Genomic DNA, 22,294 nt, shown 5'->3' with positions numbered 1-22,294 from the left:
ACAAGACAATGATCCAAAACATAAAGCAAAATCTACAATGGAATGATTCACAAATAAACGTATCCAGGTCATAGAATGGCCAAATCAAAGTCCAGACCTGAATCTAATGGAGAATCTGTGGAAAGAGCTGAAAACTGCTGTTCACAAACAAACGCTCTCCATCCAACCTCACTGAGCTCAAGCAGTTTTGTAAAGAAGTATCGGCAAACATTTCAGTTTCTCGATGTGCAAAACTGATAGAGACAAACCCCAAGCGACTTGCAGCTGTAATAGCAGCAAAATGTGGCACTACAAAGTATTAACGCAAGGGGACCGAATAATATTGCATGCCCCACTTTTCAGTTTTTTATTTCTAAAAAAAGTTACAATATCCAAAAAATTTCGTTCCACTTCACGATTGTGTCTCACTTGTTGTTAATTCTTCACAAAAAATTTAAATTTCAGATCATTATGTTTGAAGCTTGAAATGTGGCAAAAGGTTGAAAAGTTGAAAAGGGCCGAATACTTTTGCAAGGCACTGTATATATTAGCACAACATTTTCATGTTTGCACTACATACCTTTATGGGATTCATATTCAGTATCTCCCAAAAGTGAACACAACATACATTTCTGAAAATATATTATTCTATCTTTTAATGAGACAAAACTATAGAATTGACTATAGACTATAGAACTTGAATATATTAAGTTAAGCTATTTTCAGAGGACAGAAAATCTATACTGCTATATAAGCTGTACACTGACTACTCTAAGATATACTCTAAGATGTTTCAATTCTATAGTGCTGTCCCCTGGAAAGATATTTTAAAATATTTGTAGGAATATGAGGGGAAGATACTATAGGACCCAGTTCACTGTAACGTTTTGTGTTTCTTAATGCTCATGGCACATCCATAGAAGACAGGTTTTTTTTTAAGTGATTTTTGTTTTACTTAAAAACAGACACAAAAAGTCAAGCCCATATTAGTATTACTACTCTGTAATGACACACATTTTACATACTTATAACCCAACAGAAGACATTATAAGAACCTTTTGAAAACACAATAGGTTCGCCTGTAACAACACAGAATTAATGTTCCAGCAATGTTTTAAAACCATGTGACATTATAATTTGTCAGCCCTGATGCTGTCAGTCTGCCAAAAGACTACATTTCCCAGCATTCTCAGCCCGTGAACGCCAATGACTCGGCTAAAAACGTGACTCTGCAGCGTTCAGCCTCGCTTTCCTTCTGATTGCTTATTTCCCACACTTGTTTGTGGTTCTCTGACGAGTATTTTCTAGTAGTCTAGCTTTGTTTCTAGCGCGTTTTGCTACTCTCTCTTGTCTTCTCTCTTGTTTTGGCTCTAAGTTCTGGTATGTTGCTATTCATTGCTGCCCTTTTGGTTACTTGCTGTACTGTGTACATCAATCCCTTTGGAATCCGTGTTTACAATAAACATGTGTTTTCTAATCAGCACTTGTCTCACCTTGTCCTGGCCCTACTGACACAATAATTTGTATCACAACTTTATTAGAACATTTCTCAAAAAAACGTTCCTGGCTAAACAATACTTACAGTATGGAAATATTAAATGGAAACATTCCCAAAACTAAAATGAAACCTTTGACAAGTCACATTCCAGCGATATTATCAGAACATCTAAAATGTTAAATAAAAACATTCTAGGAACATCCAGAAAACTTGTCATATTAAACATTCCAAGAATGTTAACAGTAATTTATAGAAAAAATATTCTACTAACCAATTATTGTTAGCTGGAAAGCTACAGAAAGTTTTATGATCCATGTTTAAAAATAATCTGCTCCTCTCCTTTTTCTTGCCCCATGTCTTTAATATAACAGATATATTTGAATGCAGATGATTTCTTACTGATGTCTCAGCACTGAGGTTGTTGTAAAGGATTCTGGTGAAGGGATCTGACGTGCCAGTGATATCCCTCGGGGCTAAGTCTCTAAAAAAAACATCAGAAAGAAATACACTCAGTTTACAGCACAACACCATTCTATCTGTTTCCATAATAACTGAGATTATTTTTTAAAGGATACAGCACATCTCGAAACATGATTAATGCAATGATACAAAAACTATGCAGTAAAAAATAATAATAGTAATCATTTAGTTCAGGATATTAATGCTGATTCATATAAAGTAATAATATAAAGTACCACTTTGAAATATGCGTAAAATAAGCGTAAGCATGCACTTATTATTCACATTATTTACAGTCGCATGAAAAAGTTTGGGCACCCCTGCCCATTTTAATGATTTTCCTTTATAAGTTATTGGTGGTTTGGATCAGCAATCTCAGTAAAATATATCATATAGCAGAAGAACACAGTGATATTTGAGAAGTGAAATGAAGTTTATAGAATTTACAGAAAGTGTGTCATAGACAGGTGCATAAATTTGGGCACCCTTGTCGTTTTATTGTTTTGAATACTTTTAGCACTAATTATTGGAACACAACATTTTTTTGGTAAGCTCATTGACCCTTGACCTACATACACAGGTGAATCCATCAATGAGAAAGGGTTAAGGAGCCAATTGCAAGTTTTTCTCCTCTTTGGATCTTCTCTGAAGAGTGGAAACATGGGAGCCTCAAAACACTTTTGGGAGTTTTGGGAGCCACAAAACGACCTGAAAACGAGCCTTATTTTACCTGAAAACAAAGATTGTTCAACATCATGGTTGAGAGAAAGGATGTAAAAATCTCTCTCAGAGATTTCAGCTGTCAGTTTCCACTGTGAGGAACATAGCGAGGAAATGAAGACCACAGGCACAGTTCTAGTTAAGACCTGAAGTGGCAGAGCAAGAAAAATCTCAGATAAGCAGAGGAGAAGGATGGTGAGAACAGTCATAGTCAACCCACAGACCAGCTCCAAAGACCTACAACATAATATTATTGAAAATCTGTGGTGTGATTAGAAGTGGGCTGTTCATGTATCTGCCTATTTTTGTTTAAAGAATTATTGCACACTTTCTGTAAATCCTATAAACTTCATTTCTCAAATATCACTGTGTTCTTCTGATATATGATATATTTAACTGAAATTGCTGACCCAAACAATAAATTATTTATAAAGAAAAAAAACTAAAAATTATCAGAGGTGCCCAAACGTTTTTTTATACTCTTTATACCCTTAAACTAGACATTTGTAACAGAGCTACAAGCTTACTTATTTCACAAAGCTTTCTGTCAGCTGTACAAAACTGAAAATCATTCTCCCCAACTTTTTTTACATTACTGTTATATTTGTGTATTTTCTACTGTCAAAAGTTTGGACACACGGTTTCTAATTCAATGTGTTCTCTTTCTTTTTTATGATTTCTTTAACATTGAAGACATTAAAGCTATACAGGAATACATGCTGAATACTTCAGGGGATTGTGAAGGACTAACACTTTTTTTTACAGTTTACTACGTAATTCCACATGTACTCCTTAATTGTTTTCATGTCTTAAAGACACTAGTAATCTACAATATAGAAAATAAATAAATAGAAAATAAATAAAAGTAAATAAAAACATTAAATGAGACAGTTTGTCCAAACTTTTGACTTTTCTTGTATAAGAAAACTTTATAACATAGCTAGAATATTTGCGGAATATAAATAGTGTTAATCATCTTTATGTTAAAAAGCTATCACAGAAATTTCAGGTTAGCCCTGTTCAGTATACACTCCCGCTCTGCAGCGTTGATCTGAAATTCCTGGCTGAAATTTGCTGGATCTTGTTGTCGGCTCTGCTGACCCTGGCTGGTATCTCAGCATAGATTAAATTTCCTTATGGCTCCATGCAATATAATACTGCTGATCATGAACCTGTGAAGGCGCTGTTCAGCAATGCTCTGCTGAGAGAGCGCTCATGCAGGAAGCAGCCAGACAGCTTTTCCATTATTGTATAATATAATACCACCAGAGGACAGGCTGCAGGTCTGTCACGCAACATCAGACATGGACACAGACACATAACCACACACACACACTTATTGCGCACACACACACTTACTGCACACACATACTGTACAAATAAGCTGGGGTACACAAAAACATCACATTCTCTCTAGAAGGGGGGGGAATTAATACTGTATTTTTCATACTACTTGGCGCACTTAATCCTTTAATTTTCCCAAAAATCATCAGTTCGCCTTATAATGTGATGTGCCTTATGTATGAATTTTACCAGTCAAGTTGTAAGGAGCAGTAAAGCCACTCCGCTGAAGTACAGCATCACACAGTTACAGTTTAGTTTTTCCAGTACCAAGGCTTGAGTTCTATTACATCAGCCCTAACTGTGCTAAGCATTAGCATAGCCCTACTGTGCTTCCTGCTTCTGTGCCGTTCAGACGCTTCTCTGCTTAGCTCTGCTATCTTTCATACTTTTCTTTATTTTTAGACATTTTAGAGCTACAGTGTCTGAGCTCATTATTTAGATTAGCACTAGCACTACCATATTTTGTTTCTTATTTTATGTTTTCTAGTTTCTTTTGGACATTTTATAGTAGAGCCATAGGCACAGGAATTAGACAAGTTTCTGTAGAGTACTAAAGAAGAAATCTACAAGATGCCTCCTTGTGTGGGTTCAGAGCACCAGTGCTGCCAGAACTGCTACAATCTTCTACAAAGAATGACTGTTTTGGAAACAAATTTTCGGTCCTTGTTATCAGAGTTTAAGGACTGGCATTTCTGCGCTGTTCGAGGACCATCGGAGTGTGGGAGTGCTGCCAGCGGACAACGGGCAGGGATTTTAACGGAGCAGCGAGCAGTGGAGACGAACAGAACTGGACCAGCAGATCATGTGGACATCCCTAATGTGAGTACAGCTGAAAGATATGGGCAAAACCAGCAATGGGTTCGCATTGGAGCTAAACCCAAACGCCATGCCACATACAGCTCTGTAGTGTCCTCCACGCCTGCTAACATAGCACATCTGGCTAATGCTAATGCTAAAGCTATTGCTCGGAGATCAGAGCACAGAGCTAGAGGAAATCAGTTCCAGTCACTTAGTTTGCAAAACAGATTTGAGCCACTGCAAGACCTCAATGACTTTCCTAATACCAGCCAGTATGATACAGAAAGAACCAGAAGATTCAGCCATTCAAAACACCCCAGGAGAGCCACAGGGCTCCAGGCTGTGGCCACAGCAGACACCCTTGTTTTGGGGGATGACTCTGTTCATGGCATGAAAAATAATCACAAACTCATCGTTCGATGTGAGCCAAACATCACAGTTTCTGAACTGAATGAGAAGCTTCCAACACTACTGGCTGAATACAGAACAGTGAAACGGATTATTGTTCATGTTGGAAAGAATGATACAAGGAAAGAGGAGTCTGAGGTGTTAAAAAGGGACTTTAATGATCTTTTTACCACACTGCGCAAATTCAACATTCAGACATTCATCAGTGGTCCTCTGCCTGCAAGAGGCTGCAATATGTTCTCTAGGCTGTTGGCTTTAAACATTTGGCTTCAGAAAACCTGCAGGTCAAACGGACTGAACTTCATTGACAATTTCAATCTGTTTTTTGGGAAGAGAGAGTTTTTCAGGCGAGATGGACTGCACACCAACAAGAGAGGAGTCAAATTCCTGTCAGAGAACTTCATTTTTTCTCTGTGCAACTTCTCTGTTCCCACTGGTGAAGACACGTCAGCTTTAACACCCAAGGACACTGTCTGCAGTACAGAGACACAACATCCTCCCCCCACAGAGACTGCGGAGTTATCGGACGGGAGCCATGTTCTGCTGTATCAGCTGCCGGAAACACCGCAACTGCATGAACACTCCACACCATCCTCCATCTCCACCTCATCATCATCATCCTCCATCTCCACCCCATCATCACCCCACCTGAACTTCCCAGCAACCATGGAGAAGCTGGTATCTGCAGGGACAAGACTGACGCTTTCTCTGTCAGCGAGTCCTCAGGTACAGCGGAAAATCAGCACAACTTCTCCTCCACAGTCACCTACTGCCTCACGGACCCAGCAACCCCCATTCTCACCACCACTACACTCCCCAATCAAGGAGTTAGTAAAGGGGACCAAAATGAAGCCCAGTGAGCATGAACATGAGGAAGTATTAAACAAACTCCCCCCACAACCCAAAAAAAAGAGGCAAGCTCCTAAACCACCGGACAGACAGCTCCGCTCGCGACTTCTTCACCAGCAGGAGCCCCTCCCACCTCCCTCCACCATAAGGGAAGAGGCCGCCACAAGTAATCCAGCAAACTGATATCTTGTGGGTCCGTGCTGCTACAGTGGTGAAGTCAGCAGTACATGTTTTCAAAACAAGTACGGACCCTGTGTGCCAATTATCTCCCCCATTCCAGTTCTTATCAGAAGCAGAAAGAACAGGGAGTATAGGTCAGATAATGTGAATATATCCAACTTGCAGTATGTAAAGTGTAACCCACAGGCTTTGGAACAAAATGCACAGGTTATTAAGTTAGCTCTACTAAATATCAGATCTCTTACAAACAAGTCCTATCTAATTAATGATTTTATTACAAATTATGGGCTTGATTTTCTGTTTTTAACAGAGACATGGTTAAATTCATGTAGTGCTGAAAGTGTATTAATTGAGTCGGCTCCACCAAACTTTAACTTTTTAAATGTCTCACGTACCGGCAAGAAAGGTGGAGGTGTAGCTATGCTGTTTGATGATACTTTCCAATGCAAGCAGTTATCACTTGGTGATTTCACATCTTTTGAATATTTAGGTGCAGTTTTAAAAGGGACACCAAGAATATTACTAGTAATTGTCTACAGGCCTCCAAGGTACAATGCTGATTTTATTGATGATTTTACAGATATGCTGTCTTTTATTTCTACTGAATTTGATCATTTTATTATTGCTGGTGATTTTAACATTCATATTGATAATTCCAAGGATAATTATGCCAGAGAACTCTATGATGTATTTGACTCTTTTGAACTCTCTCAGCATGTGACTGGAAGCACACACTGTCATGGTCACACCCTGGATTTGGTTATTTCGAAGGGTCTCAACATATCAGCTTCTATTAAGGATGTTGCACTATCAGATCACTACTGTGTATTCTTTGAAATGTGGACTTCAATACACAGTGAAACCAGACAGATTAGGTACAAGAAAAGGCAGATAAATGACATGACAGCTGAACTTTTTGTGAGCAAAGTGTGCTCTGCACCATGCAAACCATCAGACTCTGTAGATACTCTGCTGGATAGTTTTAACTCAAAAACTGCTAGAGTTTTAGATGAGATTGCACCAGTTAGAGTTAAAACCATGCCATGCAAGCAGAAAGCTCCATGGAGAAATGATGCTGCAGTTCAGCTCCAAAAGAGAGAATGCAGAAAGGCTGAGCGCAGATGGCGTAAAACCAAGCTTCATATTCACAAAGAAATTTTTAAAGATAGATTGCGTGATTACAATAAAATAATGTGCACATGTAGACAAACCTACTTCTCCAGCATTATTAACAATAATATTAACAATAGCAAAGTTCTTTTCACTGTGGTTGACAGACTAACTAACTCATCTACATATATGACCTCTGAGCTAGTTTCAACTGAGAGATGTAATGAGTTTGCTAAATTTTTTAATACTAAAATCCACAATATCAGACAAGCCATCAGTACATCTACATTCACCAACGAGCCCTCGTGCTCTCCAAAACCATGCATCATAGTCAACATGTCCCAATTTAGCACTATTAATGAAGAAGTTTTAATTGATACAGTGAGTCACCTCAAATCATCCACCTGCAGTCTTGATACATTACCAACCAAGTTTTTAAAGAATGTGTTTAACTCAATATCAGCAGACATTCTTCAAATTGTAAATACCTCACTCATGTCGGGTGATTTTCCAAATTCATTAAAAACAGCCGTTGTGAAGCCTCTCTTAAAAAAGAAAAATTTAGATACAAACTTATTAAACAATTACAGACCAATTTCTAATCTACCATTCATTGGAAAAATAATTGAAAAAATTGTCTTCAAGCAAGTTATGCACTTCCTGTCCATAAATAACTGTCTAGACCAATTTCAGTCAGGTTTCCGGCCCAATCATAGTACTGAGACTGCGCTTATTAAGGTTATCAATGACATTCGCTTAAACACAGACTCAGGAAAAATATCTATTCTACTACTGCTTGATCTCAGTGCTGCTTTTGACACCATTGACCACAACATTCTCATAGATAGACTTGAGAACCGGGTTGGAATTTCTGGAACTGTCCTAAAATGGTTCAGTTCATACCTTCAAGGAAGGAAATACTTTGTGGAAATGGAAAATAATGTTTCTGAGACTGTGCCAGTGACCTGTGGTGTACCCCAGGGTTCAATTCTTGGGCCACTCTTATTTAATTTATATATGATTCCTCTGGGTGAAATCATGCGTGACTATGGGATATCTTACCACAGCTATGCAGATGACACTCAGATCTACATGGCCCTCTGCCCAAACAATTTCAGTCCCATTGACTCACTGTGTAAATGCCTTGAGCAGATAAATAAATGGATGGGACAGAACTTTCTGCAGTTAAATAAAGATAAAACAGAGATTATTTTATTTGGGAATAGTAATGAGAGGCACAGACTAGCTGCCTATCTGGATTCAAAAAGTCTAAAATCTAAAGAACTAGTGCGTAATCTTGGTGTACAAATGGACTCTGATCTCACTTTTAACAGTCACGTCAAAGCCGTCACCAAATCAGCATTTTATCACCTCAAGAACATAAATAAGATCAGAGATTTTCTGTCTAAAGCAGATCTGGAGAAACTCATCCACGCCTTTATTTCTAGTAGGATTGATTACTGTAATGGACTCCTAACTGGACTCCCAAAAAAGACCATCAAACAGCTTCAGCTGATTCAGAATTCAGCAGCCAGAGTTTTGACTAGAAGTAAAAGAAGGGAGCACATCACCCCCATCCTTAAATCCCTGCACTGGATACCAGTATGTTACAGAATAGACTTTAAGGTACTGTTACTGGTGTATAAATGTGTTAATGGTGCAGGACCAGCATATTTATCTGATGTGCTCCAGCAGTATGAGCCGAGCAGAACTCTCAGATCATCAGGAACTGGTCAGCTAGAGCTGCCTAAAGTAAAAACTAAACACGGAGAGGCAGCGTTTAGCTACTACGCTGCTCTTAAATGGAACCAGTTAACAGAGAGTGTTAGAAGAGCTCCAACACTAAACATGTTTAAATCCAGACTGAAAACCTACATGTTTGATCAGGCTTTCAGCTCAGTTTAAAACACTGCAGCTCCGCCCACTTTTATTCTGTAACGGCACTTTTATATTATGTTTTTTTCTTATTTTAATTTTATTTCCAATTCCTTGTTGTTCTTTTACATGTTTTTAATTTTACTTCTTGACTCTTATTTTAGTTTTTATTTTCCATTTTTACTGTTATTCTTTTACATGTTTTTTTATTATTATTTTTATATGACTTCTCTGTGTATTTTCTAATTTGTAAAGCACTTTGAATGACCGCTGTGTATGAAAGGTGCTATATAAATAAACTTGCCTTGCCTTGCCTTGCCTTTCGCAGTTCCAAAATGAGTATTATCGCCTGTAGCCTGCTGCTAACCCTGACTAGCATTAGCTAATGTAGCCTACAATTAGTTTTGTATAGTACAGTATTTCTTATTTTGCCAAATTCAATATAATTATAATATCAACATGAACAGTATAAAAAAGCAACCACCTGTGGTGCACATCCTCACACAGATGATGGTTGCCAGGCTACAGTAGCCTATAGTGTTCTGCTGTTTCTACTCAGCTTGAATGAAGTCAGTGTTCGGTAATGAATATCAGTCAGAAACAGACGCTGTAAATACTGTTTATTTCTTACTTTTACGCTTGACCAATTTAATATTAGATGTTGATGTACTTAGATGTAGCATTTATGTATTATTAATGAATCAATAGGAGACAGCCACACATGCCAGAGGTATTTTTTGAGGATTCTAGGCTATTCAAATAAAGAGTCTTAAAGAGTAAATACACTCTAATACATTTTTACATTAAAAGCTAAAATATCTTACTCTGTAATAATAATATATACCATACCTGCTGGAATTCTTTGTGAATAAAAGTTTACCTAGTAAAGTCCAAATAAAATAAAACAGTCAAAAATGTGCTTTTATTATGAAGTCCACAATACTGACTAACAGCTAATCGGCAATGGTAATCTGGATTAATGACTGATATTTGATAACAGATGGATGGCACTGTGCTATGTGTGTTTGTGTCTCTCACCGGGCCTCTATAACGTGACAGCGCAAACAGGTCGTCTTAGCATCTCTGTGTATCTCCAGGGCCACGTGGATCTCCCCCTGAACCTCCTCATCCGGGTCCACACGCGTCAGGTTCAACCAGTTGTCAATACCTGCAGAAAAACACAGCCGTTAAACTTCCCTGATCCTCTACTCAACCTAACTGCATTATTCCTGTCCTTTTCCCAGAGCCGTCACTCCACACCGATCAAGAATTGCAAATTCACTGGTATGGAAAAGTTTGGGCACCCTGATCATTTTCAGGATTTTCCTTATAAATCATTGGTTGTAAGGGATCAGCAATTTCAGTTCACAGTAATATTTAGTGAAATTAAGATTATAGGATTCACAGAAAGTGTGCAATAATTATTTAAAGTAAATTAGACAGAAACATTACCACAATATTTAGTACATTCTCCTTTTGCAGAAATAACAGCCTCTAGACGAGAGGTTATAGCTTCCAATGAGAGTCTGGCTTCTGGTTGAAGGTATTTTGGATCATTCTTCTTTATAAACTGAAAACAAATCATTTTCAATAATGTTCAGGTCTGGGGACTGAGATGATCATTCCAGTATGTTGTACTTGTTCCTCTGTATGAATGCTTTAGTAGATGTTGAGCAGTGTTTAGTGTTAACGTCGTTTTCTTGTTGAAGTATCCAGCCCCGGAGCTTTAACTTCAACTTTCTAACTGATTCTTAAACGTTGTTCTCAAGAATCTGCTGATATTGACTGAAATCCATGAGACCCTCAACTTTAACCAGATTCCCAGTACCTGCACTGATCACACAGCCCCACAGCATAATGAACCACCACTAAATTTTACTGTGGGAAGCAGTAAAGTGTTTGTCTTGGAATGCTGTGTTCTTTTTCCTCCATGCATAAATAACTGCCCTCCAAATAACTCAATTTTAGATTCATCAGTCCACAGCACATTATTTCAAAATGAAGCTGGTTTGTCTAACTGTAGCTTTAGCATACCTTAAGTGACTCTGTTTGTGGCGTGTGCTCAGAAAAGGCTTCTTCTGCATTTCTCTCCCATGCAGCCTCTCCTTGTGTAAAGTGCTCTGAATAGTTGAACGATGTACAGTGACTCCATCTGCAGCAATATGATGATGTAGGTCTTTGGAGCTGGTCAGTAGGTTGACTATGACTGTTCTCACCATCCTTCTCCTCTGATTATCTGAGATTTTTCTTGTACTGTAATCTTAGACCTTAACTAGAACTTTGCCTGTGGTCTTCCTCACTATGTTCCTCACAGTGGAAAGTGACAGCTGAAATCTCTGAGATTTGGGCTTTTTGTATCCTTCCTCTAAACCATGATGTTGAACAATCTTTGTTTTCAGTTCATTTGAGAGTTTGGTTTTGAGGCTCTCATGTTGCTGCTCTTTAGAGAAGATGCAAAGAGGAGAAAATTTTGCAATTGGCCACATTAACCCTTTCTCATAATTGGATTAACCTGTGTATGCAGGTCAAGGGTCATTGAGTTTACCAATCAAATTTTTTGTTCCAATAATTAGTGACAAAGTTATTCAAATCAATAAAACGACATGGGTGCTCAAATTTATGCACCTGTCTAATTTTGTTTAAAGAATTATTGCATTGTAAATCCGATAAACTTCATTTCACTTCTCAAATATCACTGTGTTCATCTGCTTTATGAAATATGTAACTAAAACTGCTGACCTGAAGAACCAATGATTTATTGAAATTATCAGATGTGCCCAAATTTTCATACCACTGTATGAAACATTTAAAATTACCACTAAGTAATCTGTAGTGGGTGGCGGGGGTCTCTGGTGGGAAACAAGACTTAGACCTCATGAATGAAAAACTGTCAACTAATGAAAGTCTAATGTTTTTATGTGTGGAGTTTCTCACATTTTTAAAAATCCAGTAGTGTGTGTCAGGCATTAGACCAAAGCCCTACCAAAGTTTCATATATCACAATATTTCTGTACTCACACTTTCTCACCTAAAGGCAATTTAGCAAAGCTAATTTACTTGGCCTGTGTATTTTTTGAAAGGTCAAAGTCATATGAAGTTAGTTAAGAAAGTCACTACTAAACTAAATAAACCAGTACAGAAAGTCTGAAATACAAAAACTGTTACTAAACATAAAGTAATTTTCCTTCACTGCTTAGTCTTATCTAAACTGTGGGCAGAGTCATCAGTATAGGCAAATACTGGAGGCAATGTCTATTTATAGAGGTGCCTGGGTGCCTGCAAGAAAAATAACTTTGTATTTTTCAACGTTTTATTTTTTTAATATTTATTTATTCTTTTATATTACAAAATAAGCAAAGTCCACAACACTATGGTCCATATCTTACACCCTGTACAAGGCACATTGCTATGCTTATTGCTATCTTACACTCTGTCAACAATTATTTTCATGTCTTCTGCCTCTGTATTGTTTAAATAGCGGTGCTTGTCAATATATCTTCGTCAATGGGTGTGGTGATCTGGAAGTGAGGAGTGTTTAGGTAAATTTCTGGTGTATTGCTATCTTGGCACCGAAAAACTCAGGTGCACCACTGACTGCATACAATCTAGACAAATGTCAACAGTCATAGGACGTTCAACACTATCTTGGCAGTGAACTTGTGAACACTTGTTACGCACCCATGGACACACAGCAGTGCACAAACACATAGTGTGAGCCTGTTGGCAGCTATGCAAACTTTTACATCAACAATAAACAGAATGAACACGTCCAGGTTGCTGAACCGTTAAAATAGCAATACACCAAAGTCATTGCGCACCTGGCTCTTAAAGGGAATGGCAAGTGACACTCTGATTGGTTATTTTACTTTATGCCCAAAACACAACCACGATACATTAAGAGAATTAGTACATAGAGAGCTTTTTGTGCAGGTATACTTTTCCCGTCGTTACGATAGCATTGAAGTCCTAAATCAAGCTGTGTGGTGCACAGTTAACTAAAGATGCCTATGGACCACTGAAATAGGGTTCTATAATTTCATAGTCTAATAATATTATCCTTAACAATAATTTCTCAAATAAGAAAAGCTCAAGAACATAAATATCTGCAGTGTCTGTGTGAGTGTACAAAGAAAATTATTGTTAATTCGAAAGGGCAACCAACCAGAATCTCATCTAGGACAACACACTGGCCAGCTCTAACTATGTGGCGCATAATTTATACAATCACAAAGATCAGATCAGATTGGTACTGGCTGATACTCAGCATTAAGACATTGGGGGAAAACAACCTGATCGAGACTCTAGAAACTAAATCATCAAAATAACTAGCAGATAACTAACTCTACTTATGCCCAGTTCCTAATAACAGGACCAGATACAACCTACCAGGGGACAGATTGGAGTGTAGGTTCATCCGGCCCTAGAAACACACGTCAACCGGCCAAAGCAAACAGAGTGAGCGAGTGGGAGAGAGAAGCAGCCATGAGATTCTCATGATCCTGTGGGTGAGGGTGATTAAGCTCTGGCAGGCTGCTGCAGTGATTCATGTGAGCCCAGTGCATGCTGGGATGATATGAGGGCCTCTGGGGGCTGCTGTGATGTCACTGACACACAATTTGCACCCCCAAATGACTCATGACCCCTTCATACGGAGGAGGCTATTTCTGCAGAGTGAGAATAAAGCAATAAAAACAGAGAGTTCTTCTAACTGTTTATAGTTTTTTACAATAATTTATTTTTACTGTTCTGCATGAGGAATACTGTCATCGCACTCATACCTTGAAACACTGGAGGATGAGTCTGATGCAAGAATACACTTTCCACCTTATTCTGCATAACGGCAAGGAAATCATAAAGACTACAGAAATGGCTACTACAGGAACCCATCCTCACCTGTAATCCATTTGCATGGAATCACTTTGCATAAGGAGTTTTTAAGCTCCTGACAGACACCTGCATGTTTCATCCAATGCTGCCACTGACATTGTTGGATAAACAGAGGAAAAGAATATAAAAAGATATCCAAGGAATTAAGAATGCCAATCAGCAGTGTTTAAAGTCTATTAAGAAGTGAATAATGAGAGATTCTGTTGAAACCAAGCCAGGACCACATAGACCAACACAAATTTTAACATTCACAATAAGAAGACACTTTAAGGAGGAGCCATTACTACACCAATGCCACAAAGCCAAACAGCACATTGACAAACCTCAACATTTCTGAAACATAAATTTATTTGAACAAGTTATTTGGAGTGATGAGACCAAACCAACCATAAAAGCTACATTTGGAGAGTCAACAAAGCCTGTGATGAAAAGTTTACTATCTCTACTGTGTAACATGAAGGTGGATCGTTGATGTTTTGGGGCTGTTTGAGCTACATAGGCAAAGGGAACATGGTCAAAACTGATAGCATCCTTTAATTTTCCCATAAATCGGCGAGCAGTCGCAGCGGCTACTCCGGAAGCAAAACACGGTGCTTTTGTTTGTTTTTCTGTGTAAATAATCCATTCTGAACTCGCAATCATGCAAAAGTTCGCTATGGGAACAACTTACGACCGACAGACCCTGCTAGGCCTGCAAAATCAACAAAAATCTGTACTTACAGACGGTCTACGAGCGGAGCTACGCGCGCTAGGCCTGCTAAGATCCGCGGCGTTTCCTGAGCCTGCTATCCGGAAGCGGTCTCTCCGCAAGCGTTGCGCGAGGAGCCGAAAGCGCGGTAAGAGAGCCGGTGTCCGCGCTAAGCTAATGGCTAACTCCAGCCAGCCAGCGGTTCCATCTCTCCTTCTCTCCAACGTTTGCTCCCTGCCGAACAAGATTGACTATCTCCGGCTCCAGCGGACATCCCAGCACGAGTTCAGAGACTGCTGTGTGTTCGTTTTCACGGAGACGTGGTTAACGAACTCCATCCCGGACTCCGCGATTGAGGTGAGCGGCATGCTATGCTACCGCGCGGACCGCGACGCCGGCCTCTCGGGCAAGGTACGTGGAGGTGGGGTGTGTGTTTACATCAACACAGCATGGTGTAACAACGCTGCGCTGATCTCCAGCTACTGCTTGCCGCTGGTGGAGTTTGCTGTAGTCAGAGCCAGGCCATTCTACCTGCCCAGAGAGCTTAGCAGCGTGTACATAATAGCAGTGTATGTAGCACCCAGTGCTAATGCTAACGGTGCTAATGCTAACGCTCTGCAAGAACTGTACACTGTTATCTCCAAACTCCAGAACTCACACCCCGACGGACTGTTTATTGTTGCTGGTGATTTCAATCACAGTAATCTGAAGGCTCTGCTGCCCAGCTTTCACCAACATGTGGATTTTCCAACCCGTGGAGCTAACCTGCTCGATTGTGTGTATACTAACATTCCCGGTTCGTACAGAGCAGAGCCCCGTCCCCACTACGGCTACTCTGATCATATCACTGTCATGCTCATCCCAGCATACAGACAGCTCATCAGACGTGCCAAATCAGAGAAGAAGCAAGTTACAACCTGGCCTCCAGGAGCCATCTCTGCTCTTCAGGACTGTTTTGAGCACACTGACTGGGACATGTTCAGAGAAGCTGCTACCTCTGATGACTCCATCAACCTGGAGGAGTACACAGACTCAGTGACTGGCTACATCAGCAAGTGCATTGAGGATGTTACTGTATCCAAAACCATCACAACCCGCCCCAACCAGAAGCCGTGGATGACTGCAGAGGTGCGTGTGCTGCTGAGATCCCGAGACAAGGCCTTTAAGTCAGGGGACAGGGCTGGCCTCCGAACAGCTAGAGCCAAGCTCTCCCGGGGGATCAGAGAGGCAAAGCGCACCTACGCAAAGAAAATCCACGCCCACTTCCAGGACACTACTGACACTCGGCGCATGTGGCAGGGCATCCAGACCATCACCAACTACAAGTCACCCCCCCCTGCTTGTAACAGTGATGCCTCCCTTCCAGATGCACTGAACTCCTTCTACGCAAGGTTCGAAGCACAGAACTACACGACAGCATGGAAGACTACACCTCCTCCAAACGATCAGGTACTGTGCCTGTCCTCAGCAGATGTGCGGAAAACTCTACTCAGAGTCAACCCACGGAAAGCCCCAGGACCAGACAGCATACCTGGCAGAGTGCTCAGAGGATGTGCAGAACAACTCACGGATGTTCTCACGGACATTTTCAACATCTCTCTGAGTACTGCAATCGTGCTGACGTGCTTCAAGACGACCACCATCGCCCCTGTGCCGAAGAAGTCTCAAGTGTCCTGCCTTAATGACTACCGTCCCATTGCACTTACTCCCATCATCATGAAGTGCTTTGAGAAGCTGGTCATGTGGCACATCAAAAACCAGCTCCCGTCCTCACTGGACCCTCTGCAGTTTGCGTATCATCCAAACAGATCAACAGACGATGCCATCTCTACTGCGCTCCACCTGGCTCTCACCCACCTGGACAACAAAGACTGCTATGTTCGAATGCTGTTCATCGACTTCAGTTCAGCATTCAACACCATCATCCCTCAGCATCTGATCGGAAAACTGAGCTTGCTGGGCCTGAACTCCTCCCTCTGCAACTGGGTTTTAGACTTCCTGACTGAGAGACCACAATCAGTCAGGATTGGAAACAACACCTCCAGCACCACCATACTGAGCACTGGCGCCCCCCAGGGCTGTGTGCTCAGCCCACTGCTGTTCACTCTGCTGACTCATGACTGTACTACAAAATACAGCTCAAACCACATCATCAAGTTCGCTGATGACACAACTGTAGTTGGCCTCATCAGCAAGAACGACGAGTCAGCATACAGAGAGGAGGTGCAGTGGCTGACGGACTGGTGCAGAACCAACAACCTATCTCTTAACGTGGATAAAACCAAGGAGATGGTTGTTGACTTCAGGAGAGCTCCAGGTGTCCACCACCCGCTGAACATCAACGGCTCTGCTGTGGAAATTGTGGATAACACCAAGTTCCTTGGTGTTCACATTGCAGAGAACCTCACCTGGTCCCTCAACACCAGCTCCATAACCAAGAAAGCCCAGCAGCGCCTCTACTTCCTGCGGAGACTGAGGAAAGCACATCTCCCACCCCCCATCCTCACCATGTTCTACAGAGGGACTGTAGAAAGCATCCTGAGCACCTGCATTACCGTCTGGTTTGGGAATTGCAACACCTCAGACCGCAAGACCCTACAGCGGATAGTGCGGACAGCTGAGAAAATCATCAGAGTCTCTCTTCCCTCCATCGCCGAGATCTACACCACACGCTGCATCCGCAAAGCCACCAGCATTGTGGACGACCCCACCCATCCCTCACACGGACTCTTCGGTCTGATGCCGTCCGGCAGAAGATACAGGAGCATCCGAGCCTCCACTACTAGACTCTGCAACAGCTTCATCCACCAGGCAGTCAGACTTCTCAACGCACAGAGACAGAACTGAACCCCCACCCCACCCACCACTCACCCAACACACTCACACAAAACTAAACTGTACACCCCCCCCCCCCTTTACACTCACAAGAACTGAACTTCACCCACACACACACCCAGTCAGCACACAGAGGCTGACATGACTTTATTTGCTGCACTCTTAAAAACTATAAACTCTACCTCAGTAACTGCTGTGATTATATATGTTCTATATGTTACAGTATGTCACACATCTCTGCACCTTATCCCCACTATACACTTATTATACCGTATCGGTACTGCACTGTCCTGTCTTTAAATTGTCTCGTCCTTTGTATTTATTGTATTTATTGTTATTTAGTGTTATAATTTTATAATTTTATGTTGCACTGTCGTCACTCCTGCACTTTATGTTGTCTATTGCTTGTTGCACCATGGTTCCGGAATAACGTAATTTTCATCACACTGTGTACCTGTACTCCGATGTAATGACAATAAAAGCCTCTTGACTTGACTTGACTTGACTTGAAATCATCAGAGTGCATTTTAATCCACTCTGGCTTATGTATAAACCAGTCAGGTTGTAAGAAGTAAAGCCACTTCGCTGAAGTGCAGCGCTATACAGTAGTTTCAGTTCAGTTCTCCAGCAGTATAAGCATTTGCCGCTAACCGCGCTAAACGCTAGCTTTTACGCTGTTTAGAGCTAAGTATTATCGGCCTGTAGCCTGCTGTTAAGCCCGTTAGCACTGCTGGAGCAGCATTATCCGCTAAGAGCTAGCTCTTTTGCTGTTCACAGGTGAGTATTATCGACCTGTAGTCTTCTGCTAACCCCGGCTGGCACTGCTGGAGCAGCATTAGCATTAGCCGCTAACCGCTAGCTCTTTTGCTGTTCAGAGGAGAGTATTATCGGCCTGTAGCCTGCACGTTTACCGTGTTAAAACAAGCTATGTTGGACGAACCGCCAGCTGATAGTGCTCTGGCTTACTGGAACTTAGTGTAGAGCTGTTGGGCAGCCTTAGTGGAAATCTGGAAATCTAAGCTTATTGTAAATAAACAGAAGCACAAACAGTTTTCAGGAGAGAAATCAGTACTAGTTTGACTTTTAAAAAAACATTTTTTTTTTAGCTTAGCTTTACATATTTTTCTCCTAATTCAGCAGGAAAATACAGTGACAGCCCTTTTCCTTAATAGTGTCACATAATGTGCCTTACAATCCAGTGCCTTATAATCCTTATGTATGAAAATAGACCAGAAAATATACGTTTATTAATAGTGTGGCTTATAGTGCAGAAAATACGGTATATTCACCGACTTCCACAAAAGGCACAGCCTTTCAAAGAAGAGCTAAATTTAAAACATTCGCCCCAACGTTCATACATCTGCTTTTACAAATCTGTGGGGGAGAAACCAACACCAGAATAAAGTGAACAGATAAGGCGTGAGGTTTACCTACTATACACACCTGTGCTTCAGTCCTCGTAGATTAGCTTTTCGGCTAACATTTCTTCTAACAGCCTCCACAGCACCAAACACATCTGACAAGGGCTTTCTGTGAGTTCCCTCCACAGAATGGTAAGAGCAGACATACAGACGTTTGAATGAATGTGTTCAATTTATCTCCTTCAACCACAGACGCAGCACCTCTTCTTTGAAAGGCTGTGGATGTAAGTTAGGTAGATAGCTATGTGGTGTTCCTGCATATGCTGTAAATATCTGTAAATAAGGTTAACAGGCTGATGGAATGTTGGGTTAGCATAGTTAGCTACTTTATGATCAGTGTCCACAGCAGTAGCTACTTCTGACATCATTTACTTTAAATACAACACAACCATAAACCATTTCATAGAAACTGACCAGAAACACAAGTATGTAAGAAACAAACTGTTGAATGTGGGCATAGCAGAATAAGGTGCATATAGAAATTATTAGTATTAGGACCCATATTAGGACACATGCTCATCCATTGTTACTTTTAAAATTAAGACTATTAAAAACAGTTTATCCCACCTGTCTATGCTGTCCAGGCAAAGCGATTTTAAATGATCATCACCTGCCCTCATCCAAAACTACCCAACCCATACTATTCAAAAGTATTGAATAGAGCTTCATCATTTCAGAGAACACAGATCCACTGCTCTAAAGCACAATACTGAGGGTTTATACCCCTCTAGCCCACACCTGACAATACTCTGTACAGGGACAAGACAAGCTGTGTGTGCATTTGCACATCTGTGTCAGAATCTTTTACTGTGACTGCACCTATAAGACTAGTACTCATAAATGACCTCTTCTCTGACTGTGTAAAAAGTAAATGTCAAAAGTCTTAGAACACCACCAGTGTTTTTCTACCATTAATTCAGCCATTTAAGCTTTTTATGTCCAGTGAACTTAATTGGTACAACAGGAAAAAATAAACCCTCAAAAGACTGGAGAAACTGGAGAAAACTGCTACAGGAAAAGTTCTGGCTGACCCACATGGCAATGCCTTGTGGGTAGAGCTGGGCGATTAATTGATTTTATCGATTAATTCAAATTTACAGTTAAGGACGATGTGTTTTTATGAAAATCGATTTTCTCTGAGTTTTAATTTTCACCACCGACGCTCCCCTGTGGGCTCATATACCTCAGACTACAGGCTTAGCCCCGCCCCTCTCTCCCACGCGCACCCCCGCCCCTCTCTCCCTCCCATCCTCCTGCGCGCACATACTTAAAAGCTTTGTTTTGCAATTCAAGCCCAATGAGGAAAAGTCTTTACTTAATAGCAAATTAAATTGTACTTGTTTTCTATTTTGTAAGTTTAATCAAAAAGGGCACCATTTTATTTCTTTCTATTTGTTTTTTGAGGGTGGGTTTATTTATTTATTTTTTAAAGTTTGAGGGTGCATTGTGTCAGTACCTAAACTATGTTGGAGAAAGCTTTCTAAAAGTTACGAGATGTTCTCACTGTTTACAATAGTTTTTTTTTTGCTTGTTTCTGGTTGCACTTTAACCACAAAGGGGACATTTAAGTGAAAACTAGTTTTTAACCATTTCTTTATCATCTTTAATTAGATTTAAATCGAAAATCAGTTTTTTTTTTTTTAAATCGAAGATTATTTTTTTGTGGTCATATCGCCCAGCTCTATTGTGGGTATTAGTTTCAGTAGTGAAGAGAAGAATTCATGGTCTGACAGGTTAAATGAACAATAAAATAAAAAAGTAATGCAACACTGCTACTGGGTTATTAAAATAATAAGTTGTTTTTAAATTTTTAACCTGTAGTGTATATGTAAATTGGCGAAAGTATGTAAATCTTTGCTTTCACTGTGATGCTACTACCCCAGCTTTTTATGCTGGAAATCGATTTTTTTATTTCCTTTCTTTTTTTCCAGACAAACACTTCAAACTCAAAAATACCTTTTTGGCCTCATCCGTCCACAAAACATTGTTCCAATAGCATTTTCTCTAGTGGTCTTCTCCTTACACACCATTGTGGTTCAGTTTTCCCCTTATGGTGGCCTCATGAACATAACATTAGCCAGTGTGAGAAAGACCTTTAGTTGCTTAGAAGTTACCTTGGGTTCTTTTGTAACCTTGCAGATTATTAATCGCCTTGCTCTTGGCGTGATCTTTGTGTTAATATACCACTCTTGACAAGAGTATCAACACATCTTCTAAGCTTCTGCTTGAGCATATCCCGCAGGTGCTCAATTGGGTTTTGGTCTGGAAATATACTTGGATTTCTAGATAAAGGAACTATTTTTTAAAAAGTGGTTCTTCTTTGTTACATTATCTCTTACAGACCATGTTATTATATTATTCATCCACTGTAAAATACAGCTGTACTTTAAATTGTTTCATTAATATTAACAAAATAATCTCTGAATGCACAATTAGGGAAAGAATATTTTATTCTGAGTTGTTTTTGTCTCTGTGTCCTTCTGTGTTTAAACACTTGTAGACATGTTCTTCTTTAAATATATCTCTATTTATATCCATCAGCCTCCATCTGTTGCCATGGTTAGATCTGTACTGCAGAAGATCATACGCAGGCAGGTTCGTGCTGATGTTGATTTGATCATGTTCGAGCACAGAGCTGCTCATTAATTCACCAAGGCTTCCATTAACACCACGGAGGCTGTAGTAGCCCTGCGGTGATTTATATTACCAATAATGCCTGCAGAGCCTGTATTCTAAAACACTGTCAAAACTAAAAAATGCGTTGTAATTATTTTACGTCCAAATTATATCTGTTCTTGTCAGCTAAACAAAAATGTATTACTTTGAGTCCATTAAGATAAGTTAAAAAAATCAGAACAGATTTAGGTTTGACATTTACAAACAAAGCCGGTAGTGGTGGAATAGTTCACCAAATGGTGAAGATCTAAAGTCATCAAGGGAAAAAAATCTCTGATTATATATAGTGATGCAAAAAAAACAAACAACCTTAGCTGATGCTACATACATTTTTCATCATTTATTTGGAAGTAAATGTATACTGGACATAATAAGGAACTATGAATGCTTAGATTTAGTCTTTATTTTATTTTGGGAGTATGGCTTAAAAAAGAACTTGAGCATGTTGTTTGATGTAGACATTACAATATGACTTACCATATTTTTCACACTATAAGGCACACTTAAAATCCTTTAAAGTGCATCTTATAATCCGGTGCGCCTTATGTAAAAAATTTACCAGTCATG

At 40.0% G+C, this 22,294-nt stretch overlaps 1 protein-coding gene across 2 annotated transcripts in view; it reads right to left on the bottom strand.

Annotated features, from left to right (window-relative positions):
• Positions 1–22,294, bottom strand: part of LOC103030699 (rasGAP-activating-like protein 1) — a 71,613-nt gene that overhangs the window by 26,485 nt on the left and 22,834 nt on the right. For both annotated transcript variants that reach the window (XR_007441421.1, XM_049485904.1), the window contains exons 5-6: positions 10,259–10,388; positions 1,877–1,958 (exon numbers count right to left, since the gene is read on the bottom strand). Coding sequence is in view for 1 of the 2 variants with exons in the window: in XM_049485904.1 (XP_049341861.1) it covers positions 1,877–1,958; positions 10,259–10,388 (212 nt within the window). In the remaining variant the exon portion in view is untranslated. The remainder of the gene's footprint in view (positions 1–1,876; positions 1,959–10,258; positions 10,389–22,294) is intronic.

This window comes from Astyanax mexicanus, chromosome 12 (genome assembly GCF_023375975.1).
Source record: "Astyanax mexicanus isolate ESR-SI-001 chromosome 12, AstMex3_surface, whole genome shotgun sequence".
Taxonomy (NCBI): Eukaryota; Metazoa; Chordata; class Actinopteri; order Characiformes; family Acestrorhamphidae; genus Astyanax; species Astyanax mexicanus.
Note: the sequence above shows the minus strand (reverse complement) of the source record. Positions and strands in the feature narration are given on the sequence as shown.